General features: G+C 40.9%; 1 protein-coding gene and 1 pseudogene across 4 annotated transcripts in view; both read right to left on the reverse strand.

Moving 5' to 3' along the window:
* The window catches only part of SPICE1 (spindle and centriole associated protein 1), a 58,106-nt gene that overhangs the window by 30,387 nt on the left and 461 nt on the right, over positions 1–27,258 (reverse strand). For 3 of the 4 annotated variants that reach the window (XM_045286184.1, XM_045286183.1, XM_045286182.1), the window contains exons 2-7: positions 22,115–22,213; positions 16,753–16,800; positions 11,477–11,620; positions 3,604–3,706; positions 2,794–2,900; positions 257–372 (exon numbers count right to left, since the gene is read on the reverse strand). In XM_045286184.1, coding sequence (XP_045142119.1) covers positions 257–372; positions 2,794–2,900; positions 3,604–3,706; positions 11,477–11,620; positions 16,753–16,800; positions 22,115–22,213 — 617 coding nt within the window. Of the gene's footprint in view, positions 1–256; positions 373–2,793; positions 2,901–3,603; positions 3,707–3,821; positions 4,015–11,476; positions 11,621–16,752; positions 16,801–22,114; positions 22,214–27,258 lie in introns of those variants that run through there. The other variant, XM_045286185.1, reaches the window with a different exon arrangement.
* Positions 15,747–16,586, reverse strand: LOC105978938 (annotated as a pseudogene).

A 27,258-nucleotide genomic window follows, 5' to 3' on the forward strand; every position in this document is an offset into this window, starting at 1 on the left:
GAGAAAAATGAGGACCTGATGCCAGGGGCTTAAGTAGAGTGCAAATGTTTTGAGAATGATGAGGGCAATGAATGTACAAATGTGCTTTACACAATTGATATATGTATGGATTGTGATAAAAGTTGTATGAGCCCCCAATAAAATGATTTTTTTTAATTTGAAAAAAAAATCACGATAATGCAATAAACAAATACTTATTCCAGTGACTTTGGAAAAAAGGGAAACCTGTGCAGCTACGCATCCCATACATACATACCTATCTGTATTCGTGTCAGACTCAGCGTTTAGAGTGCTTTCCAGCTCATGCTCGCTGTCTTCTGACTGGCTATTAACAGTTCTTTCTCTTCCTTCATCATCGATTTCATTCAGGGCCTTTGTCAACAACAATAAAAAGAATGCAGGTTGGTTCTACTTGCACCCATGGTTTCTTTCAGTCCTACTAGGAGAGGGCCTCCTCTGCAGGCTAATCTCACTACACTCGTCCTGAAACCCAAACTCCCTTACCTCCTTCCACCCCATCAATCATCTTTTCTCTCTCCTGCATCTTCAACTCACCCACTCAACTGGCTTCGTCTCATCAATATTTAAATGCAGGCATGCCTTTCCCCTCTTCCCCTGATCTCATATGCCCTCAAGTCAGCATCTCTCTGTTCTCTTCCTGAAAGACTGGTCCCACATCTCCTTCACTAGCTTGTGCCCTGCAGCTTGGGTTCTGTTCTAACACTCTACTCAAAGTTACTGACCATTCCCATAAGGTCAATATTAACACATTTGTTCCTGTATCAAATGGGTACTTTTCAGTCTTTATCTTTCCGAACCTCTGATTATTTGAAAGCTAACTTTTTAAAAATTCCAAAATATAAGTTGTTTTAGCTATGAATGTGGACAATCTATTCTTTAAAAAAATAAACTCGCTGCCATCAAGTTGATCCTGACTCTCAATGACCCTGTATGACAGAGCAAAGCCTTCCCTACAGGTTCCTGAGACAGTGAATCTGCACGAGAGAAGACTGTTCATCTTTCTCCCACAGGGAGGCTAGCGGTTCCCACTGCCGCCCTTGTGGTTAGCAGCCCTATACAGAACTTGCAATTTCACCAATGCTTCTGATTATCTCAAAGGTAACTTTTTAAAACCTTCAAACACACAAGTGGTTTTGGCTATGGATGTGGTTAATGGGTTTTGCTTATCCAAAATACGTGTGACGTTTTATTTCATTGCCTCTGTGAGTCAAATGAAGGCATCCTGGTGGTTAAAGCACTCAGCTATGAACTGAAAGGCCGGCCGTTTGAACCCACCGGCCACTCTGCAGGAGAAAGAGGACACAATCTGCTTCTTCACGCCGTGGAAATGCTACTGGGGCAATTCTACCCTGTTCTACGGAGTCCCTGGGGTGGAATTCACTCAAGGGCCGTGGGTTCGGTTCGGTGGGGAGTAAAATGCAGTATACTTAAGATGTCTTTGAGAATTCTAGATCTTGTAATTCAACTAGATCATCACTGTGATGGATGCTTCTCCTTTCTTTCACAGAGTCAACAAATTTAGGCAACTCTACTTAGCGGTCCTAAGAAAGGAGAAGCATCCATTAGAGTGATGATCTTGTCGGGTTACAAGAGCTAAATCATCAGTGACGCGTTGCTAGGCACTCCACTCCTACCCAGAGGGCTGGTGATTTGACTACACCAGCAGCTCCATGGAAGAAAGAGGACTCTGGAAGGGTTTCAGCCGAGCAAACCTTCCAAAGCAGTTCTACTCTGTCCTATATGTTTCTGTCACTCTGAGTCTGAACCACAGCCAGACGAGCTCTAGTCATCCCTTAACGGTTACTTTATTCCCGTTTTTCACTCCTAATAGTTAAGCATCCAAAGACGCTAAATATTTTGACTACTTAAGAGTTCCAAGAAGCCCTGGTGACACAGCAGTTAAGCGCTCAGCAACTAAAAGATGAGCAGTTTAAACGCACGTGAAAAGTTCTGCAGGAGAAAGACTCAGTAATCTGCTGCCTTTAAAAGTCCTATTTGGCAATTCTACTCATCCTATGGGGTCGCTATGAGTCAGAACTGACTCAGCAAAACTCAATAATGTGGTTAGGATACAGCTCATTAATGCTTTACGACTATAACTTCCCCATGCAAATCGTCATTAAACTCCAAGTTCCCTTGGGCAACTACTTTTTAAATACATTAACAGAATAAAAAAGAAAAAGCACTTCAAGAAAAAGCAGATTTGTGGCTAGTCATTACATTATGTACTGTGGCAAAGCAAGGTTCGAGCTGATTCTTTCAGCTCCCATCATCAGGGATATTCCATTCCCACGGACAACAGCAAAAACACTCGGGCTGACTCTGATAGCTTAAGATCAAGTGGTCAGTAGTTAGCAGTCTAGCAACACAGATGCACCTGCTTCCAAAGTGTGAAAACTCCCTGTCATCTCCATGAGGTCAGTGAGGAAGGCTCTGGGGCCCAAAGCCTAGCTTCAATCTCAGCTCTGATGCTAACTAGCTAGATCTTGGGCAAACCACTTAACTTTTCTCAGGCTCAGTTTCTTCATCTACGAAATAAACAAGTAAGAGTACCTACATCCTAGGGAAGCAAGCCACGGATGTTAAGTGATTCTGTTCTCTACTATCTTAATCCAAATAGTGCTCACAAAAAATGTAATTTTGAGTAAGGACAGTTTTAGCAAGCACTTGCCTTTCTTGACAGTTACACTTTCAAATGCTCTACCATCATGCCGATTACAACAAAACTCAGATGATTGCCTTGAGTATTATGCTGTGAGCAGAGCACATTACCTGAGGGTCAATGACAGATTCACTCAGAAGAGCCTCGGTAACAGGGTCTCGATTTACTGCGATGGGGTTTTGAGAAGAATCAGGAGCCATTGTTACATTTGGAAACCCTGTGGGAGGAAATGAGCCATTATGATTTTGTCTGCTAATAAAATTTACTTCACAATGCTATATGCACTGCCATTTGTCTGCACCACCACACGGAAACCTTCCTAATGTAACTCACACTGATGTGGCCTTCCTATGTGCTTGACAACGCTTTCACACATGTGAGTACATGTTATGCTCACAAGACCTGGCGTGTGGCACTCCTATCATCTTCATTTTAGAGATCACTAAACAAGCTCAGAGGCATTAAGAAAGAGAGGATTCAGACTCTAAAAACGAATGATCTGTTGGAGGACCTGGGATGCACAATGTAATATGTACATGCTACAGTAAATAATTCTGCATATCTGACAAGAGGAAAAGTTCCTTGGAGAGAAAGACTGATGTTGCTTTTGGGTTTAAATTAAGCTTCACATAAATACAAATATCTTAATTAGGAAATACACTACATCATACCATACCATATTTCAATAGCTAATAACAATTTACCTTTCCTTATATGAACAACTGGAAATAGTATTCTTAATTAAAAGCAAACAAATTTAAGATATATATATATATATATATATATATATATATATATATAATTATCCTAGAATACTATGACATAAATAACTTGATGCCGAGAAAGGATTTTAAATTCTAAACAGATGCAGGTTACAGCTAATTAGAAAAACCAGCTTTTGTTTGAAGTGGGTGGTTTACCTGTGCGCCTGCGAGGAAAATCAACAAAGAGATCTTTAGCTGCAGCCATCAAATGATCAGATCTTTCCAATACATCATGCATCTGGTATTGATCAGAAAGAATCTAGACATGTGTTAATGGTAATTATCACTTAGGGAAAAACAATATATATATTTTAAATCACAAAGGAGAAATCCGTACAAAGGCACAGAGCATAAAAGCAATCATAGGCACCTACCTTCCTTTAAAATCCTTCAGTGGCAATAGCACTAGGTAGCAGTCCAAAACAAAACCCAAAAAGCCAATGCCTTCCAGTCAGCTCTGGTTCAGAATGTCCTTAGGACAGAAAACTGCCCGGCATGGTTTCCAAGGCTGTACTCTTTCTGAAAGCAGGTTGTCACAGCTTTCTCCTACGGAGCAGTAGGCAGGTTTGAACCGTCAACCTGTCCATTGGCAGTAAAGCACTTAGCCATTGTGCCACCAGGGCACCTGTGAGTATTAGTTCCATTAGTGGCTTTCAATAAGTGCCTGCAAATCACACTAAGAAATAAATATTAAATTGTGACCAGTACACACACACATGCACACACACACACACACACACACACACACACAGAGGAGCGGGTTATGTGTATCACATAGAGGTGTATGTGTTGGGCTGCTACCTACAAAGTCAACAGTTCAAGGTCACCAGCCACTCCATGAGAGAAGGATGAGGCTATCTGTTTCTGTAATTATTTAAAGCATCAGAAACCCTAGCAAGTGGTTCTACTCATATGAATCAGAATCAACTGGATGGTAGTAGGTTGTTTTACACACACACATGCACACATCTCACAGAAACATTACATTCAATTTTTAAGTGACTTTACAACAAATTAGCTTGATTTCACAATTCAGTAATGAGTTATGATCCCATTTGAAAAACACTGATTAAAGATAGGAACCTCAGCACTCTAAACTCAAAGGTGTGAATTTCTGAACCAAAAACTCAGAGGCATTATAGCCACTAATGTGATTTCATAATAAAATATAGTGTTATGATACACAGTTTTAAAAAATTAAGATATAATTTGGGGGGGGGGGCATAAACAAAAAAATGTGTTGCTCCTATATTTTAAATCAGTCATTTTTTTATCCTGGAGGGGTGAGAACTCCCAAAACCACACAAGTACGATACTATATAGTGTTCAAGTACTTTTTGTTCAGGAAATTTCATAGCTACATTCAAGGCCAACAGCCCAAGTAAAGCTAGTGAACTCTGTTCACTGCCAGTAGATGGCGATATTAAGCTGAAATGGGTCTCAACCTTCAGAAACCCCCCAGTTCCTAACTACCTCAAATCAATGAACATCTGGTAACTATAAATAGACAGCATTCAGTTACTGTTTTAACACACTGAGGAAAAGAACTAGAATCACATTCTTACTTTCTCTCCTTTTCCCTAGAGCCAATCAGGTTGGCTCAGTTAATGAGAATGAGGTGCAGAAGATGTTCCTTCCACAGAGAGTAGACTGGGGAATGGCGTTTAAGCAAAGAGTACATTTGGAGGCAGACGATTGGAACTAGAAGCCCAGTCAATGGGTTTTACAAAGCAAAATTGTTTCTTTAAGCTCAGTTTCCTGATGTGTTAATGGAGATATGCTCACCTCCCAACCCCACAAAGGTATTAGAAAGATAGGGACGCACTGAAAAACCACATAGCGATACAGAGATGTGTAAGAATGTACTTGTAACATCTGATAAAATCCAATACCTATTTCTTTTTTTGAAAGTTGGGATCCAATATATATAACATATCATTCCATACTTCAATCAGTCAAGTAGAATTGTACAATTGCTACCACAATCAGTTTTCCAACCATTCTTTACTACATGGACTTCTTCACATCATCTCCCTACACACACACACACACACACACACACACACATACACACCCACCCACCACCACTACCCCCCACCACCCTTATTCTACTTGCTGTCCCTCCCTCTAGGTTCATCGATCCTGGGTTTTATATACCGAAAAGCAGAAAAGCAGCTTCCAGAGGCTGGCCTCAAATGACATAACACCTCTGAGATACACTCTGCTATGAACGAACAAAAAACAAATAAAACAATACAAACCCAAAACACAGAAAAATCTGGAAACTGGATCAGGTCCAGCCTGCATCATTACTGACAAAGTTTTCACTGTTCAGGTCAGATTCATGCCAATACCCATTTCTGATTAAAACACTCAGCAAAATAGGAATCGGAAGGCTATTTCACAACAAAAAAAGGCTACATATGCAAAAACAATGACCATCATCTCACTTGGTAGGGAGAACTGGAAACCAGACAAGAGTGGACTTTTTAGGACCACTCATCCAACACTGTGCTAGAAGTCTAAGCTGGAGCTATCAGACAACAAAAAGAAATCAAAGGCATCCAAATTGGTAAAGAAGCAAAACTATTTGCAGATGATATGATTCTATATGTGTGGTAATGACATAATTTCGTGTCAACGTGAGGATATAAAAGTGTAGGGGTGGAGTCTAGCCTGTCATCAGGTCACAGCCTGATGGTGTCTTCTTATGGGTGTGACCTTCTCATAAGGAGGGTCCTGGGAACCTCCCTCTCTGATTCACCTTCCTGATGGCATGGCACTTGGAGACCTGCCAGACCCCTGTAGATGCATCCACTGCCACTGGATCCACAAGACTTTTCACCGGCCAGCCTGTGATTTTCCTGCATTTTGCATCATTTGCATGTGGCTATGTGAGTCTGAAGAGGGACTTCTGAACTAGTATCAGACTTATGGACTTGATCTGGACTGGGCTGGGATGTTTTCATGAGATATAATGACCTTGTAATATATAAAGCTCTTTATTACACCCTGGATTTGTTTCTTCAGTCGACTCAGCCTAACACAAAATGTAAAACACTCCAAAGACTCAAACAAAAAAAAAAATGCTGGAAGTAATTGTAAATCTGGCCATGTGGCAGGGTACACACAAGAATCAAAAATACAAAAATCAACTGGATTCTAATGTACTAATGAAGAGAGCTTTGAAAAGAAAATTAAGAAAGCAATGCTATTTACAACAGCTACTTAAAAGATAATATACTTAAGAATATGCCTAACGAGACCTATACAAAAGACCTATATAAAAAACTCCTATAAGAACCCAAAGAGGCATACACAAATGGAAGAATGTTCTATGCTCATGGATACACTGGCTGATATTGTAAAAATGTCAATACTACCCAAAGCAATCTATAAATAAAACACAATTCCAACCTAGATCCCAACATTATTCTTTAAAGCAGTGGTTCTCAACCTTCCTAATGCCACGACCCTTTTAACACAGTTCCTCATGTCATGGTGACCCCTCAACCATAACATTATTTTCGTTGCTACTTCATAACTGTAACCTTGCTACTGCTATAAATCGGGCAACCCAAAGGGGTCACGACTCACAGATTGAGAACCACTGCTTTAAAGAAACGGAAAAACTAATCACCAGCTTTATATGGAGAGCCAAGATAAGCAAAGCACTCCTACAAAACATAGTTGGAAGCTTTTCACTTCCCAACTTCAAAGCCTATTACACAGCCACAGCAGTCAAAATAATCCTGTACTGGTGCAATGATAACAGGTAGGCCAACGGAAAAGATTAGAGAACTCAGAAATAAATCCATCTGCCTACAGTCAACTGATCTTCAACAAAGAACCAAAAAAATTTAACCTCTATCTGCAGAAGAATAAAACAGGACCCATACCTCACCTCATATACTAAAAAAAAAGGAACTCAAGATTAATTAAAAACCTAAATGTAAATCCTAGAGTTATGAAGATCATCGATGAGAAAATGGCCAAACTTATGGGTCCTAATACAAGGAATATATACACTACCACCCATAGCAAAACACACCCACAGCAGAAAACAAAATATATGCCTGGGATCTTTAAAAAAAATAAGATATTTATGTTCAACAAGACTTCATCAAAAGAGTAAAACAGAGAACCCATAAACTCGGGGAAAATTTTTTGCAATGACACATCAGACAAGAGAGTAACTTCTAAAATCTATAGGAAACCTCTAATACCTCAACAAGAAAAAGATGAATAATCCAATTTTTAAAATGGGCAACGTGACTGGGCTAAGCTTAAGCAGGCCGGGGCCCCACTTGCTTCCCTGCACATCACCTCCAAAGGTCAGCAGTCGCCCCCTGGAATGAGGAGACCAAGAAACGGCACCAGGGATGCCTGACTCCCCGATAACCAGACACCCTGCCTGCCAGAGCTGATAAACTACACCCTGGGCCATAAACTTTACTGCTGACCTCCTAGGTCATAAACCTCACTGCTGACATCATGGACCATAAACGTGGCTGCTGCAGCACAGACCTCTCTCTCCCCACTTTCCTTTAAAAACCCCAGATCCCAAACAGGGCCCTGCGATTCCCCTGGGCTACTTGCTAGACCATGGGGCTTCGCCTGGGAGCTCCCCACTAATAAAGCCATTTCTGTTTTTGCTCTCCCATTGTCCTGTCAACCATCTCTGTCCGTCTCCCTGTGCCTCAGTTTACCTCTCACTTGTCCTGTGCCTCAGTTCATATTTACACAAAAGACATGAACAAACAGTTCAACAAAGAAGACATCCAGGCAGCAAGCAAACAAATGAAGAAATGTTCCCTATCACTAGGAGATGCAAATCAAAACAAAGACTGATCACCCTATACCAGCATTCGCAACAAAGTTCCGAAAATGCTGGAGAGGGTACAGAGAGATCATACCCCTCATACACCACTCTCTATTTCTCTTATTCTCTATGACCTTACTATAATCTTTATATTTGATAGCTGTACAATTGCGCCTGCTGGACCCGTGATTATTTGTTAGAGGCTGGCTCCCCTGACAGTATTCCACAAGATGAAGAAGAGAAATCACGAGACAGGACAAAAGTTATTGGGGACTTATTATAAGCAGTTTAAGGTGCTGAATACAAAATTGATGATCTAAATGTATGCCCCCACTTACTTCACAATAAAAAAAATTGTTTTTTAATTTACTTATAACCTATATGATGCCATGAACCAAATTTCTACCACTGGTTAACCATCTTCTAAATAAATGCAATCACAGGTTGATAATAAACACTGATTGACCCAGGTAATATACCATTATACTAGCATAACTACCTAATTCTATTTACTAATGGGTAGAGTCTTAATGTCACAGATTATACACTGCACTGCTAACCACAAGGTCAGCAGTTTGAACCTACCAGCTACACTATAGAAAAATGAGGCTTTCGGGCCCCCCACAATATTTACAGCCCCAGACACCAAGAGGGACAGTTCGACTCTGTCCTATAGGATTGGTTTTACTCTTTAATGGCAATTTTAAGAGTCTAGTATCTTTTAAAAAGCAGATTATCTCCCAAAATGTTGTTTTCACTAGATGCTGATGAGTCTGAATCAACTTTACTCAAAGCAACTCTATGTATCAAACAATGCCCCGTCTATTTCACAATCCTTACATTTGAGCTCATTGTTGCCGCCACTGTGTCAATCCACCTCCCTGAGGGTCTTCCTCTTTTTCACTACCCCACCACTTTACCAAGCATGGGGTCCTTCTCCCAGGACAGGCTCTCCTGACACAATGTCCAAGCACAAGAGGAGAAATCTCACTATGCTCAATTCTAAGGAGCATTCTAGCTGTACTTCTTCCAAGACAGAGCTGTTTGTTCTTCTGGCAGCTAACAATATCTTCAATATTCTTAGTCAATATCATAATTCAAATGCATCCATTCTTCTTAGATCTTCCTTATTCATTGTTCAACTTTCACATGCATTTGAGGTCACTGAAAATACCATAGGTTATGTCGGGCACACCTTAGTCTTCAACATGACATCCTTACCCTTCAACAGTTCAAAGAGGTCTTCTTGAGCAGTAGACTTTCCCAATGCAATATATTGAGTTGACTGGTGCTTTTATGAGCAATGACTGTGATCCAAGCAAGATGGAATTGTTGGCAACTTCCATCTTTTCTCCATTTATTGTGATGCTGTCTGTTGTCCAGTTGTGAGGATTCTGGTTTTCTTTAGAGTTATAAATCGCACTGAAGGCTACAGCCCTTGTTCTTTATCAGCACGTGCTTTATGTTCTCCTTGCTTTCAGCAAGCAAAGATATGCCATCTGCATTTCCCAGAGTGTTAATCAGTCTTCCTCCAATTTAGATGCTGAGTTCTTCAGCTACTCAGATTACTTACTCAGGACACAGACTGGCTAAGTATGATGAAAAGATAAAACCCTGATGCATGCCTTTCCTGATTTTAAACCAGACAGTATTCCCTTGTTCTGTTTAAACAATTACCTATTGCTCCATGTACAGGTTCCCCATGAAGACAATGACGTGTTCTAGAATTCCCATTCTTCTCTATGTTATCCATAGTTTGTTATGATCCACACAGTCAAATTCCATAGTTTGTTATGATCCACACAGTCAAATTCTTTTGCATAGTCATAAAACACAAATAATCACTTTTCTGGTATTCCCTTTTAGTTGATTATTCTGATATCAGCTGAGGTAGTTAGCTTATTGTGCCAACCTGGCCGATAAACTTATGTGGGGTTAATTGAAGGGTGGAGAGATAAAAGGCTCAGTGAGCCTCACCTTTCTAGTTCTCGGGTCTCTTGCTTTGTGATGGTCGGACCAGGGTGCAGCTGCCTTAGCCAGTTTCCTGCATCAGCTGGCAACGCTCACTTCCTGCAAGACATCCCTGAAGAGAAGCCACATGGACCTACCCCGATGCAACCCTGTGGAGACCCCTGCCAGCGCTGAGATGCTTACACATTCACTGATACGGCTTTCCTCCTGCAGTCGGCATCATTGTGTATATTTTGTGAGATGGAGGAGGACTTTGTGGATTGGTGTCGGGCATATGGGTTAATGTTGGACTTGTGGGCTTGGGCAGCACTGGGTTGGGATGTTTTCTTGATGTGCACTTAACCTTTCTATAAAGCTCTCTTATACATGAGTTTCTGTGGATTTGTTTCTCTAAAGTACCCAGACTAACACATCAGCTATGATATCCCTTGTTCCACATCATCTTTTGAATCCAGCTTGAATTTCTGGTAGCAACTTGCCAATATATTGCTGCAACCAATGTTGAATTATCTTCATCAAAATTTTACTGGCATGCCGTATTAATGAGTGTTCAAGAATTCCCTCATTCTGTTAAGTCACCTTTTCTTTGGAATGGGTACAATTAGGGATCATTGGCCAAATCTTCCAAATTTCTTGGCATAGAGGAGTGAGGCTTCCAGTGCTTCCTCGGCTTGCTGAAACATTCTAGTGGTATTCCATCAATTTCTGGAGACGTGTTTTTCACTCATGCCTTCAATGTAGCTTGGATTCTTCCTTCAGTTATTACTGGTTCTTGATCATATGCTCCCGTTTGAAATGACTGAATAGCAAGCAGTTTTGGGGGGGCAGTGATTTTATGAATTCTTTTGAAAAGACATATTTTGCCCTTAGAATCCTTCAATATTTCAAATCAAGGCTTGAAGATTTTTTTCAGTTCTTTCAGCTTGAGATACGATGACTATGGAAAACAATTATGTTAACTCATACTTCGTGCCAAGTCAGAGGAACATGACTAGGCAACTTAAAGATAAAAGAGGAGTCTGAGATGTTAACTTATATGAGGCCACAGAGCTGGTAACTTGGGAAGGCCGTCAAACCAGTGGTAGATTCTCACTCTACTGGTTTGTTTTTATTTTTGCTTTTAATTGACAGTAGTTACTGGAGTCTCTCCAAGTTAACCTGATCTGAGGGGGAAAGAGAGTCGATTTATTTCTTTATTTTCTTTCTAACTTTAAAGGTAATAAAGCTTAGAATTACCTCCTTCATGATAGCCAATCTCCGTTTCTCAAGATTGGAAATGTCCGGCTTCTGCCGCCTCCATTTTCTCTTCAAAGCTTTTTCTTGGAGTTCCCAGTGCACTAACGCTCTGTTTTTTGATTTGTGTATTTCATGACGACGTAACTGGGTAGGAGAAAAAAGAAACCATCATATTTCAAGAGATTGCCAATTCTGATCGTGACAGTTCACCATCTATTTTGTTAACTCTTTCTAACCCAATCCATATTTACTTATACATATGCACACTCAAAATGTTAATAGTCCTGTAAATTATCAAATATGATTTTAAAAGGAGTATTCAGAATTAGTATGTCCAGCAAAAAGACAAATTTAAACATTTTCGATTTCTACTTTCTTTGTTCAGAACTATCCCATAAATCAGTGTATTCAAGCTACAGGTTGGGACTTTTTTTACCAAACCCCAAGACAAAACCCACTGTCACAGGGTTTCCAAGACTATAAAACCTTATGGGAGTAGGAAAAAAAGCCTTGTCTATTTTCTCCCAAGTAGCTGGAGGGTTAAACTCCAGCCTTTGCAGCGAGCAGTCCACTTACCCAACAATGGGTGGTAAAATAAACAATTTGGGAAGGTCTGGATAGGTGTACAGCGCTAACAAGCCCAGCTGTTAACTTTCCTGACAAGCTGAAGGCTCAAGTCTACCCTGAGCAGCTCCTTGGAAGAAAAGGCTAGCACTCTTCTTCCAAACCCTAGCCACTGACAAGGCTACAGAGAACAGTTCTACTCTGACATGGGCAGGATGAGTTAGAGTGGCCTCAACAGCAACTGGGGACGTTGCCTTTACATCAGTTAGCAGGCCAACGCCAGCATGTTTTACACAGAAGTGAATACAAAGTTAAAATATTGAGAGGATGCTGCACATAATAGGAGCTATGGCAGTACTGTGGGTTAAATCTAGGGGTGCAAGCTCTAAGGTTGGCGGTTCAAACTCACTAGATGCTTCACAGGAGAAAAATGAGGCTACGTGCTCCTGTAAAGATTTTTATTCTTGAGGTACAGCCATAGAGAGTCACTGTGAGTCAGAACTGACTCAATGGTAGTTGATTTGTCATGTTTTGCTCTAGGTTGTTTTGGTTTGCACATAATAAAGTTAAGAATCCTTTTGGTATGAGGGAGGGAGGGGGAGGAGGGAGAAATGAGCTGATACCAAAGGCTCAAATAGAAAGAAAATGATGATGGCAACATATGTACAATGTGCTTGACACAATGGATGGGTGGATGGACTGTGATAAGAGCTGTACAAGCCCCTAACAAAATGATTTTTAAAAAGTGTTACACATTTTGGCTACATGTACAATTATACACACACAGGTTCACAGTATGAAATGGGCAAAACAGAGTAATCACAGGCACAAGTCACAATCATTTCATGAAACTCACATAATCATCAAGAATAACATTGTAGTAATGTGGCTAGACCAGAGGATGTACACTGGTACAGATAGGAACTGGAAACAGGGAATCCAGGACAGATGATCCCTTCAGGATCAGTGGTGAGAGTGGTAATACCTGGAGGGAGGGTGGAGGGAAGGTGGGGTAGAAAGGGGGAACATATTACAACGATCTACATATACCCTCCTCCCTGGGGGGTGGACAACAGAAAAGTGGGTGATGGGAGACGTCGGACAGTGTAAGATGTGACAAAATAATAATTTATAAATTATCAGGGGTTCATGAAGGAGGGGGGAGCGAGGAGGGAAGGGGAAAAATGAGGAGTTGATAACAAAGGCTCAAGTAGATAGAAAATGTTTTGAGTGATGATGGCAACAAATGCACAAATGTACTTGACACAATGGATGAAGGTATGGATTGTGATAAGAGTTGTACGAGCCCTCAATAAAATGATTAAAGAAATAATAACACTGTAGCATTCCTCTAGCCGTACAAATGGTGGAAGTAGGGGTTTAGAGGTACACACATCCCAAGAAGCAGTGGCCCTGAAGTACAGCAGAGGGCCACACGCATTAAGATGGACAGGAGCTCACTGAAGTAGCTACGGGATAAAGCACACGTTTAGCCTGCTACATGCTCTAGTATTGGAAACTATGAGTATTAACAAGATCCATATGCTGTCCAATAAAATATACCAATGAGCTTTTGCCATGTAATAAAAAGTCAATTTCGAGGTAGCCTTGCTATCAGACAGAGAGCATTGTACAGTTGATTATAGCAGATGTAGTTAGGTTAAAATGTAATATGCCTTATCATTTGAGCTCCCCTTTGCCCCATTTTAAAGTTTAATTTTTAATATTTTCTGCTTTCTTTTCAATTGTGGTTTTTCTGTTTTATCTTGTCACTGTTGTTGGCTTTTTTTGGAGGGGGTTATCTGTTTATTTGCTTTCTGTTTGTGTTTTGTATGATTTTCTGTATATGGAGTACAGGATATGGAAATCTATAGACAGTAAGCAGATTACCCGAGGCACAGCAGGAGAGGATGGAGACAAGAGGGGAGCTAACAAGTGATTGTGGTGATGAATGTATAATCTGCTTAATATGACTGAATCACTAAACTGTATATGTGAAGTATATGCCAATAAAATCATTGGGGAAAAAAGTTATCTAAGAATTTTTTGGATCTTTATTCTAAATAACCAATGAAAACGTTGAGTTTTTATGCAATCAAGGAAACTTGAATGTGTACAGCGTATTAGATAGACGTTGCTTTTGTTAGGTGTGACAATGACCTATGGGTAGAAAGAGAAAGTATGTTTCTAAAATGCAAATTGAAAGAACGACATATTGTCTGATTTTCTTAAAGCTTCTGCATCAGAGTTTAAAAAGGTTGTGATAACGAGGCAACTGTAGCAAAATCTTTGGATAACTCCTGCAACTAGAGGAACAGTTTGTGAGTTATTTTTACTGCTTTCTCTCTTTTCATGTAAGTTTGAACATATTCCAAATGAAAAAAAAAAGTTTAATTAGGTATCATTATTATCCTCAAAAAAGACTGTGAGTATTTACTATGATTAAGACTCTGAGTAAGCCATGACCTTTGATAAGTTTTAGTCCTTTACTGGGGCTATTGTGTCGGGTCTTCCAACCTGAGGGGGCTATCTTCCAGCAAGACATAGAAAAGCTATTATGTTGAGATCCAGTCTCCAGATCACACAGCCTTTCCTTCCAGGCTGTCTTAGTCTGGAAGCTCTGCTGAAACCTTTCACCGCAAGGGATCCTGCTGGCACTTGCAGTGCTGGTGCATAGCTTACACATAAGCAGGCACAACAGGGTCAACTGATAGACAAGCAGTGACTATACTGGGGGTGGGGGTGGGGAGGAGAGGCTTCAAAAAGTGCACAGGATTATCTTTTAATTCATTTTTTCTTGTTTGAAATTCAGATAACTTTATTTGAATTGAAAAGACAGTCTTGAAACAGTATTTAGCTAAGACCCTTTATAATAAAAAGTATTAAGAGTACTTCTAGGTAGGACAGAAAGTAGTATTCCTAGGTTAATAATTTGACATTGGACTACCTTTTTTTAAATTTTTATTTTATTGGGGGCTCTTGCAGCTCTTATCACAATCCATTGTGTCAAACACATCTGTATATATGTTGTCGTCATCTTTTTCAGAACATTTTCTTTCTACTTGAGCCTCAGTATCAGCTCATTTTTTCCTGCCACCCCCCACGTCCTCTTGATAATTTATAATTTTTTCCCCCATGTCTTACACCGACCGCTGTCTCCCTTTACCCACTTTCCTGCTGGGAGGTGGCCCATACGTCGATTATTGTGATTGGTTCCCCCTTACTCCCCGTGATTGGTTCCCCCTTACTCGCCAGCCCCCTTCCCTTCCTAGTATCGCTGTTCCCCTTATTGGTCCTCAGGGGTTTATCTGTTCCAGATTCCCTGTGTTGCGAGCTCTTATCTGTACCAGTACACGTTCTGGTCTAGCCAGATTTGTAAGACAGAATTGGGGTCATGATAGTGGGGGTGGGGAGTGGGGACAAAGCATTAAAGAACAGTAGGAAGGTTGTGTGTTTCGTCGGTGCTATTCCACACCCTGACTGGCTCGCCTCTTCCTTATGGCTCTTCAGACGGGGTGACTTTGGACTATTTTTAAAAAACAAACTTTGTAAGCGTGGTGAATAAGAGTATTTACAGAAAACATGTACTCTGCATACGTACTCAGTGGTGCGGATTTGGTAACAGAAAGCCTTAAGTCCATGCTGGCATCTCAGAAGCAGTTCTCAAGGAGCTTTGCTTTATTTTCTTGGCTTTTGGATTTTGAGTCTAAAATCCTTCATCCTCAATCTTGGAGGCCAAATAGTACTTTAAGTCTCCCACAGCCACAGTTTTACATTCTACACCTAGGTCTACATCTGCAGAACTACTGTCACTGGAGGAGAGAATGGAGTTGCTTTTATATAGAAGTGCAGGTATCAAAGTGCAAAAGTTTGTTGAACTGGCTCATTCATCTCTACGGGAACCGCCTCCTCTTCTTTATCAACGTTGTTTGCGACAACTTAGTATTTCCATTTCCAAGTTTTCCACTTATTTCCCCCAAATTTCACTCCATCTTTCACAAGGACACAACAACAGCATCTCCAACATGGCCAAGATCTCAGCAGATACGTGCAAATTCACCAGAAGGCATCTTCACTACACAGATATTCTGGAATTCCAAGTTGTTCAACAGCTAAATCCAACAACTTCATTCCATAGTCTGAACCTTGTTCTTGGTTTGGTGCTTCAAACACCAGCGTCAATGTGTCTCCGTTATCTTTCGCCCAGTGTGAGGATGTCTTCACTGCCGGCACATTTTAGTATGTTGGATGTGCTGGTGAGGAGCACGCCCCTGGCTAGGTTGCGGTCACAGGCACCGAGTGAGCTGCACCAGGGAGACGTGGGACAAATCCATGCTCTGCAGGTTCATGCCACTCGAGCTGCGATCCCAGCAGGCCTCGTTGATGAGCACATTCTTCAGGATGGAACCCTGGACGGGTGGGGGAGGGGGGGTTCGAACATGGTGGCTAAGCCCTCACAGGATCAGAGAGAGAACCAGAAGTTGGAGACCAAGAAGGACCACAACCGGCCTAGTGCATCTTCAACCGTTACACTTTTTAGTTCCATTTTCCCACAAACTTTGTGAAGGCACCCTCAAATAAGCATAAATAGGTTTAACTGTCACTCAACTAACTCCAGGAACTTCTAAGGAATTCTAGTCTGAAGGCTAGAAACCAAATATCAAAAAATACATTAACATTAAACTTGAGAGGTCTGATAACGACAAACTTACCAAATCTTCAGCAGTTGCCCGATGGACTGTTAAATCATTCACAGTATTCTGAAAAGAAAAAAAGACGGTCTTTAAGAAAAAAAAGAAAGTTTCCTAATAAAAGATCAGCATGCACTGCATTTTAATGGATGGGAAGCACAACCATCAAACTGACTCCACCTCATACCGATTCTACAGAACAGAGTAGAACTGCTCCCCTGATTTCCAAAGGCTTACACTTTGCACAAGGAGATCGCCACATCTTTCTTCTGTGGTGCAAGTGGTTGGTGTGTTTGAGGCCCAACCTCTCCGTTAGCCTAGCATTTAACCCACTACACAACCAGGCCTCCTACATAGCTAAGCAGTGATTCAAATTTCTGAAAGCAAAGAGTCCTTCTCTCCAGGAACCAGTATTCTCAATTTAAATAGTAACAAATTACTTTTAAGTGTCATACAGAAAATAGGAAATAACAGACTACTTTTAGGTGTCTTACAGAAAATGAGCACAGAGCCACCAATCAGGTACATATTAAAGCAATGAATAGAACAAGGTAAGATTATTATAACTCAAAATAAGTAAGTTTAACGGAAGCTTTAGCTTTCAAACTGTATTCCGTGGAATTCCATAATTCCACGAGGTAACTCTAAATGTTATAAAGCATGTCCGTATAATGCACACTCAATTTCCACTGAATCTGTCCCAATTCATGGTGACACCTTGTGTGGGTTTTCAGTGTTGAATTATTTGGAAGTAGATCATCAGAAGTTAGTTCTGAGTTACCTCTGGGTGGACTCAAACCCCCAGCCTTTTAGTTAGCAGCCCAAAGTTCTAACCATTTTTACTACCCAGGGACTCCATGGTCCACAGTGGGCGTCGGATGTGTACAAGCCAGAATAATGACAGATAAGGTTCCAGGGCATCGTATCCTGGGTCAGAAGGCACCTGGCCAACATGGCAAGGCCACCACATTTCACAACTGCAGGAGATGCCACTGCCATCTTGGCCGACTGGAACTGTGCTGTGCACAGCTTACACTGCTCGATGCAGTGGCCCTGCAACTAGGTCCTTTCCAAAATGACTTCAGTTTGCTACCCACATCAGGAAGATAAGGTGGGGAAGCGGGACGGAGTTTTATGTCTAAGTGGTGACAAATACGAGGAAACTGAGCCTAGTGAAATAGCTTCTGATGTATTAAAGACCAAAGACGTTGGTTGTAGGTTTTATCTAGCTCAAGCCTAAAAAAGTTCATTCTTAGCCTTGCTATCATGCAGACTGTGTTGGAAAGTGGATAATGGCAGAGGTAGTTAGGTTAAAATTTAATGCCTTATATGATCTTTTTGACACATTTTAAAGTTGTCTAAAGTTTTTAAGGTTTTCTTTCTTTTCTATTGTGGTTTTTCTCTATTTTATTTAGTTATTGTTCTTAGTTTTGTTTGCTTGTTTGTTTTTGTAAGTTTTACAGCATATGAAATCAAGGATAGGTAAATCTATAGACAGTAACTAGATTAATAGTGTCTTGGAGGTATGGCAGGGGAGCTAATAACAAGGAGTACAAGAAAAGAGAAAAATGTTCTATAAATTGATTGTGGTAATGACTGTACAACTCTTCTTGATAGAACTAAACAATTGAGTTGTATGATGAGGATTATGTGCCAATAAAACTGGTTAAAAATTAATTTTTTAAATAAAGGGCATTATGGGAGGTCAAACATAAACAAACTAGTTATTCTTCTTACATTTATTTAAAAATGGGCATGGCCCTCCCCCAAGAAGAATTTATTTCAGAGGATAGCACTGAAGCTGCAGCTCAGGGAAAGGGACATGTCTGATCAGAACACATGGAAACAAATGAAGAGGGAGGAAGAGAGAGTGGAACATACCCTGGCCCACCAAGCCTGGAGGACGATATTCCCGCTCAGAACAGCCAGTGCACAGAGAAGACCATATGGCCGGCCCCACTATGAGACACGGCATCCCTCACTGACCCACAGTCCTACAAAGGACAACACTGGAGACACAGTGTGGGAATTATGCCTGATCTGATCCCACCACACCAAGGCAAAAACACTGAGGGCGTGCAACAGAACAGCAAGGGGAACAGAGCAATGAAGTCCCCAGGGAATACCAAAAACAGACTTTGGGGCCAGGGCATGGCACCCTATCAGACTGGACTGGAAAACACTCTTAAAGGCCAACAAACAGTCCTTGAACTAACTACACGCTTCTCTTTTTTGTTGTTTGTCATTGGCTTTTTGTTGTTGTTTTGTTTTCTTTTGTTGCTTTGTTTTGCTGTCTTGTTTTTGTGCATGTTATTACCTCTGTAGGTCTGTCTAAATAAGATAGGCTGCATGAACAATCTGGAGGAGAAATCAACAGGGCTGATTATTCCAGGGGACACAGGAGAGGGGGAAGTGGGGGAAAGGAAGTGGTGTTAACAAACCCAGGGACAAGGGGACAAGTGATCCAAATCAGTGATGAGGAGGGTGTAGAAGGCCTGGTAGAGCATGATCAAGGGCAATGTAACTGAGTGTAATTACTGAAACCCAAATGAAGGCTGAGCATGATAGTGGGACAAGAGGAAAGTAAAAGAAAATAGAGGAAAGAACTAGGAGGCAAAGGTCATTTATAGAGGTCTAAATAAAGGCATGTACATATGCAAATATATTTATATATGATGATGGGGAAATAGATCTGTGTATCTATTTATAGGCTTAGTATTGAGGTAGCAGATGGACATTGGGCCTCCACTCAAGTACTCCCTCAATGGAAGAATACTTTGTTCTATTAAACTGGCATTCTATGATGCTCACATTCCCTATACGATCGCTGAAGACAAAGCGGGTGCATAAGCAAATATGGTGAAGAAAGCTGATGGTGCCCGGCTATCAAAGGATATAGCATCTAGGGTCTTAAAGACTTGAAGGTAAACAAGAGGCTATCTAGCTCAGAAGCAAAAAGGCCCACATGGAAGAAGCACACCAGCCTGTGTGATCATGAGATGTTGAAGCGACCAGGTATCAGGCAGCAAACAACAAAAAATCATGTCATTGTATGCTCATCTCCCCGAGACGAATGCTGAAGACAAATGGGTGCATAAGCAAAAGTGGTGAAGAAAGCTGATGGTGCCTGGTTATCAAAAGCTATGGCATCTGGGGTCTTAAAGGCTTGAAGGTAAACAAGCGGCCATCTAGCCTAGAAGCAGCAAAACCCACATGAAAGAAGCACACCAGCCTGTGTGATCATGAGGTGTCGAAGGGATCAGTATCAGGTATCAAAGAACAAAAAAAATCATTGTGAAAGAGGAGGGGTGCAGATTGGGGACCCAAGACCCATCTGTAGGCAACTGGACATCCCCTTACAGAAGGGTGGTGGGGAGGAGACGAACCAGTCAGGGTGCAGTGTAGCAACAAGGAAACATACAACTTTCCTCTAGTTCCTAAATGCTTCCTCCCACCCCACTATCATGATCCCAATTCTACCTTACAAATCTGGCTGGACCAGAGGATGTACACTGGTACAAATAGGAACTGGGAACACAGGGAATCCAGGACGGATGATCCCTTCAGGACCAGTGCTGAGAGTGATAATCCCGGAGAGTGGAAGGAGGGTGGGATGGAAAGGGGGAACTGATTACAAGGATCTACATATAACCTCCTCCCTGGGGGGATGGAGAACAGAAAAGTAGGTGAAGGGAGACATCGGACAGTGTAAGATATGATAAAGTAATAGTAATTTATGAATTATCAAAGGTTCACGAGGGAGGGGGGAACAGGGAGGGAGGGGAAAAATGAGGAGCTGATACCAAGGTCTCAAGCAGAAAGCAAATGTTTTGAGAATGATGATGGCAACAAATGCACAAATGTGCTTGACACAATGGATGTATGTATGGATTGTGATAAGAGTTCTGAGCCCCCAATAAAATGATAAAAAAATAAATAAAAACGGGCATGGTAGAAGTATAAGGTGATGACAATTGTTTTTAATAATGACTATAATAAAACCTAGACATACAAATAAGTAAGGTGCTCAGAATTTGTTCCTACAGGTAAAGATTTAATTCCATTAATACTGCTTACAACTATTTTCTATAGAATTTCCTTTACATCTGATTTAAAAGCCATCCAAGAAAATATCTTCTATCAATATAGTATTATTCTGCTTGGCTGTTCGTTCATCACTCACCAGACTTCACTCCTATTTCCCAAGGTCAGTCAACCTTCAGAAAACAAAGATCTGCCTGCCCTACGTACACCCCCACCATACTTAACACCCGAGAAAACAAGGTAAACGAGGAAGGCTGTGAATGCAGTTTCAAATGATTAGTTCCCATTCTATTTTGAACACTGACAACGTATCAGAAAAAGAGTGAACCTTCCAGAGGGACCACGGTGAAGGGACAATATTTATGCCCCGACTTTGAATAAATCATTTCCTTAGAGTCACACCCTTATATTGTATAGCCAGTTAATCTAAGCACAGAGAAGTCACACTCACCCAGTTTGTCGAGGATCTCTGGCTAACGTGGCTGGCCACAATGGAGAAGGAGCCAAGTGCAAAAGAACCTCTGAGACTCAAACAAGTTCCTGACTCTTAATCTGCACACAGAGAGTAAGCCGAAACCAAAGTGCCATGCAGAGAAAGATGAAATATCATGGGGAATCAAAGCAGGAGTCAGAGACTGTAGTCCAAAGGCATTTCAGACATGGGTGGTAGCTTAAGAACCTTTGTACTGAATTTGATCAGCCTTTGGATGTGATCAAGACCCCCAGGAGGTAAGAAAGCAAGGATCACCCATTTCTTTTCAGCCAAAATGCCACGCACATTAATTCAGTATCATGGATTGTTATGCAAACCTACATAACAATCTGAAAATTTCAGATTTCAATAACACAGGCTAGCTAAAGTGGACCCAAATAGCAGATAGGTTAGCTAAAGTGGACCCAAATAGCAGCACAGGTTAGCTAAAGTGGACCCAAAAAGTAACACAGGTTAGCTAACGTGGACCCAAATAGCAACACAGGTTAGCTAACGTGGACCCAAATAGCAACACAGGTTAGCTAACGTGGACCCAAATAGCAACACAGGTTAGCTAAAGTGGACCCAAAACAGAAGGTTCTCAGTTAAATCTGAGATGGGGATTTTTTTTCAAGGCACAGTGCCTACCACTTAAGATTCCAATTCTTCAGAGGAAGTAGTGTAATGACTGGATGTGTGTATTCAAAATCCCTCCACAGTCTAACTTATCCCGGTGCCTGGAAACCCTTTCTGCCCCATGACAGGCTGAGCAGAGCTCAGAGCACTGTCCGCGTGCCGGGGCCATGCTACCAGAATCGACTGCTCCAGGATTGTGTCAAGGTGTTGTATTACCCCACTTAGACTTACATCCCATTCTTGCTTCACTGAAGGGTTCTTCTTCTTTACTTTCAGTACTTTTCTTCCCCCTCCCCGGGGACAGTAGCGGTTCACTCGGATAAATGACATCTACAAGTAATAACCATATTAATGATTAAGCATCACCGAGGGGGGTAAAAGACATCTAGGAAATACGAAACAAATCTTAGCGTGCCATTAGAAAAATGTAGGTATTGCAAAAGGAACAGAATACCAAAATACTTAATTCTCTTACTTTGCCATTGATTAACTATGGTAGAGTTATTAACTTAAATATCTGCTTACTAGAGAGCTCAAGGAATATAGACATTATACCCTAAAATCGAGTCAAGAACAGTAGTCATAAGTTTACCATCGAGTATACAAATCCATAGGAAAACCAACATCCACGTGGTAGCAAAATGAATACACAGCAGCGGGGAGATGGCAAAAGAGACATGGAGTTCTATTTTTTTTTTTTTTTTTTGAGTTCTGTTTTAAACACTGAATCACTACCAGGTACAAATGCACTTACCATAAGATAATGATAGCTAAATTTTAGAAATTAATGAGATAGAGCACCATTTCTCATACATGGAAATAAACAGATGATTACTAATTTTACAACTAGAATTTGTAAATTGCCAGCATTTGCTTCACACTATTACAATAGCCATAATGCTAAGAACACGGAACTAAACATACAAAATTAGAAAAAAAGCTTCAAGCACCTGACCACTATGGCTTGATGATACATATTTATGCACACACACATACAAGACTACAAAAAGCAACACATATACAAGAGTAAGTCCCAAAGTACAGTTACAATGGTTCCCATTCATATATGTACAAATTTATTCCAGACAAAACCTGTTTAAACATGTCTGTGCCATCAGCGATGGCCGAGTTCTGTCCCTAACACTTGCAGTCTCATTAGGTACTTTCAGGGGAAAACGGTCCAATCTAAACAGTGGCTTCCCAGGAGTTCTGCAGGCGAGTTAAAGCAGGTAAACCGTCAGCTCACACGGTTATGATGCCTGCTTCTTAGGATCCCAAAGGGGTACTCTTGATAGGGTTGGGGTTTTTTCCCCAGAGAACATAGGACAATTAGAGAAATTTACTATGAAGAAGTTTTGAGAAAATGGAAAACTGCAATGGTAAGAAAAAGACCAGGGAATTCCTTGTGCCAAGGAATTTTTTTTTTTTTACCATCACAACAATGCACTTACTCGGTCTTAGCGTTAGCAAGGGCTAACCGCTATGATTTTCATTGGGAATCCTTACCCCATCCACACTGCAGTCCTGGTCTGGTTCTTTCAGACTTCTTTTTCCCCCTGAAATTCAGAGAGCTATTAAAGGGAACATGATTTGAGTCCCTTGAGGATTCTAAAACTGCCATTTCTGACCGTGGTTGAAGAACACAGGATGCTTCCAGTACAGGTTAGGGAGATAAGTCTATAGACCTAGCTGTCCAGAAACAGTATCTTCACATCTTGATATTTTGGTTTAACAAAGGTTTCTAAGATTTTCTTTTGGCTATAATCATTCATTCGCATTTTAAAAATGTATTTGATAGTTTAGCTAAAAGGATTGCATACAAACTCCCAGGTGTTTTTACGTGTATGAATTCATTGACTCCACACTGTAATCTTAAGGAGCAGGTCTATTTTTATTGCCATATTTCAGAGTAGCAAGCTGATTCAGTAATGCTAAAGCCTGGATTCAAATACTGGCAGTCTGATTTCAAATTCTGGGGTATTAAACTATGAATATCTTTTGCATAGACAGACAGGGTTATCCATGTACATCCCTTTCTTGTTACTACTTCAAATCTACACCACCAACATGCAGACAGCTCAATGAGGACATACATGATTAACAATGGTAGTTTTCTTTTTCCTTTCCAACCTTTGCAAAGTCCCAGAAGAGACATTTTCTTTTGAAGAAATAGAATGATTCTGCCATTTGCTAACGTATTACAGATAACAGCAAGGATGGGAGTGGAAGAAAGTCATAGGAATTGACATATTTGATCATGAAAGAAGAAAAGGGATACGATCCTGGGGTCAACAAATTACAGTAAATGTCAGATTGAAGTCTTCAGATATTTCTGCATCCAAGATTTCTTTGTTAGCTGAGGAAACAGTTGCTCCTATTGTTGTTAGCGAGGTACCGTTGAGTCAGTACCAACTCACAGCAACCATATTTCAATAAAATAAAACTGCCGGTCCTGCACCATCCTTATAAATGTCCCTATGTTTGAGCCCATTGCTGCAACCACTGTGTCAATCCACCTCCGTGAGGGTCTTTCTCATTTTCACTGACCCTCTACTTTACCCGGCACAATGTCCTTCTCCAAAGTCTTGAGAGCACATCTAGGGTTTGCATCTGGCTTCTTCTTAGGCTGTTCTTCCACGACAGATGTGTCTGTTCTTCTGACACTCTGTCATTCAGCCTTCTCCAACGCCATCATCCAAAGGCATGCACTCTTCTGCAGCCTCCTGTATTCATGGCCCAGCTTTCACACGCATGAGAATGACAACACCATGGTTTGCTCAGGCGTACCTTTGTCTTCAGTGTGTCATCTTTGCTTTTTCGTACTTTGAAGAAGTCTTTTGCATCCGATTTGCCCAATGCATCATCTGATTTCTTGACATAGCGATATTTTTTTGATTTACCCACGTGTATATACATGTACACACATACACACACAAAAACCCATTGCCATCAGGTTGTTCGACACACAGGACAGTACTATAGCCCCACAGAGTTTCTAAACTATACATCTTTACAGAAGCAGTCTGCCACAGATTATTCCCCAGAGTAGCTGGTGGGTTCAAACCAGCCACCTTGTGATTAATAGCTGAGCTCTTAACCACTGTACCACCGTGTGTGTGTGTGTGTGTGTGTGTGTGTGTGTGTGTGTGTGTGTGTGTCTCTATATAGATATATGGGGGCTTCAAAATGTTCACTGAGAAATGGAATTAAAAGATGATAAAATTCTTCCATGTAATTTTGAAGTCTCCCTTGATATATATAAAACTACATATATATATTTGTACATATACACATACGAGTATGCATGTACGTACACACACACATACATAATTAGTAAAACAAGCACGTATTTTGTACTAAGTGCTTCACATTTTACCTCAGAAACACTTGAGGCGTAGTGGTTAAGAGTACAGAGTCTGACACCAAACTGTCTTCATGCACATCCCAGCTTTGCCAACTGTGAAGTAAAGCTAATAAAATATGCAAGGTGCTTGAGACCCTTGTCTAGCACATGCTAAATCCTATTTTGGAACTAATGGTACTGATGACCATAAAAACAATTATTAGCTCCCTTCCCCTAATGAGCAGAATGGAACTTAGAGAGATTAAATCTAGGTCACAGCTATCTGGCACTCTGATTGTTAAACTCATGCTACATGCTAAAAAACATTGCTAGAACTGAGTTCTCTCTAATTGGGTCTACATTTTCTAATCTTTCTGCAATGAATCCATGTTATCCTTGAATTTAGAAAATATTTTATTTCAAGTTGTAATTTTTAAACTAGCATATACCTATTCAGAGGCTGAAATTCCATCAGCCTCAATTGTGAAAACCTAGTCATGAATATTTAGCATGCAAAGGCTTATGAATAGTCAAAAACAGTTGACAACAAGCTCATGTTCTTTTTATTTCAGAAGTGAGGTCCCCAACTCTAACAAAAGCAGAAATTTAGGAAAAGAATCTATTAGGCTGTTTGTAAAGGCAAGGTGACTTCCGATGGTAAATACAATAAGCCCAAACAAAAGATGGCTTGTTTTGTTTTGTTTCCTCAGATTCGCATAGAAATTGATAGAGGCATGAGTAGTAGGATGACGATTCGACCTTCAAGAATCAGTCTTTGTGATCTAACAAATAAGTGTTGTCACAGATAAAGCCAAAGGTCTTAGGAGAGCTGTAGTTTTCATGTTGAACTATGGGACTGAGGAGATATTCTGATGTCTGCAGTGTTGCAGAGACAAAATAATAAGATTAGAACAACCCATAAAATCCGTATTTCATTAAAGAAAATTCAAAATATTAATTGCTTCCTAGTAGCTTTTCTTTCCCCCTTTTCTGCTTAGGTGCCTACTGGGCCCGCCTCTGATACCACTTAATCAAGAATCTTCACCCAGTTCTATCCCTAGACATTCAGTCTTTCCACTGAACACCCTGTCCCCTTATCCAACAATTGTTTGCAACCTCTTACCACGTGTCGGGACACTAGTTGGGCACTGGAATACAATCTAACAAGTCTAAACTAGTCCCAGTTTTCCTGGAGCTAACTTTCCAGATCACCAAGGACGGCTGACATCCTGCGTTAGTGATCTCATCCTACTCCTGAGAGCCAAGCAATGAATGAATTTGGCCCCAAAAAATACACCGTGAAAATGAGTCCCAATTCCATGATTTACACCTTTCCTCAAGGTACTAAACACTCATTTCTAACTACCTACTGTGTACACTTCCTAAATACAGTCCAATATCCATGCCCACACCCAATTCCTATCTCTGAATAAACGGGCTTGCTCAGCTGGCATCGACTCCATGGCTGTGAGTTTGGGGTCAGCATTACCATCCTTCTATATCAGTGGTTCTCAACCTGTGGGTCACGACCCTTTTGGGGGTCAAAAGACCCTTTCACAGGGGTCGCCCAATTCATAACAGTAGCAAAATTACAGTTATGAAGTAGCAACAAAAATAAATGTATGGTTGGGGGGTCACCACAACATGAGGAACTGTATGAAAGGGTCATGGCATTAGGAAGGTTGAGGACCACTGTTCTAGATAGTCTGGTTTAAACATTATCAACTTCTGTTCCTTCTTGACTCTTAGCCAATGAGATAGCAGAAGCTATTCATCATTTCCCTAAAATACCTTCCCCTTCTGTTCCCTCTCCTCCATCTCAACTAGGTATGTTTTTGTTCCACCTGCAATTCTTCTCATTAGTTTCCCTTCCACTCAATGCATTCACTTGATCATCCATCTATTCATTCACCTCCAGTCAAGTTAATATTTGGGAAGGTCAGAGGTAGGCACTGGACAGAGCAAGAAAGTAGAAGGAGCCCGTGCCTTCGTGGGACTGCGTCCATCGAATTAAACAAGTACAGCAGTCGAC

Source organism: Echinops telfairi, unplaced genomic scaffold (assembly GCF_000313985.2).
Source record: "Echinops telfairi isolate 266 unplaced genomic scaffold, ASM31398v2 ScPeMD7_6;HRSCAF=24_0, whole genome shotgun sequence".
NCBI lineage: Eukaryota > Metazoa > Chordata > Mammalia > Afrosoricida > Tenrecidae > Echinops > Echinops telfairi.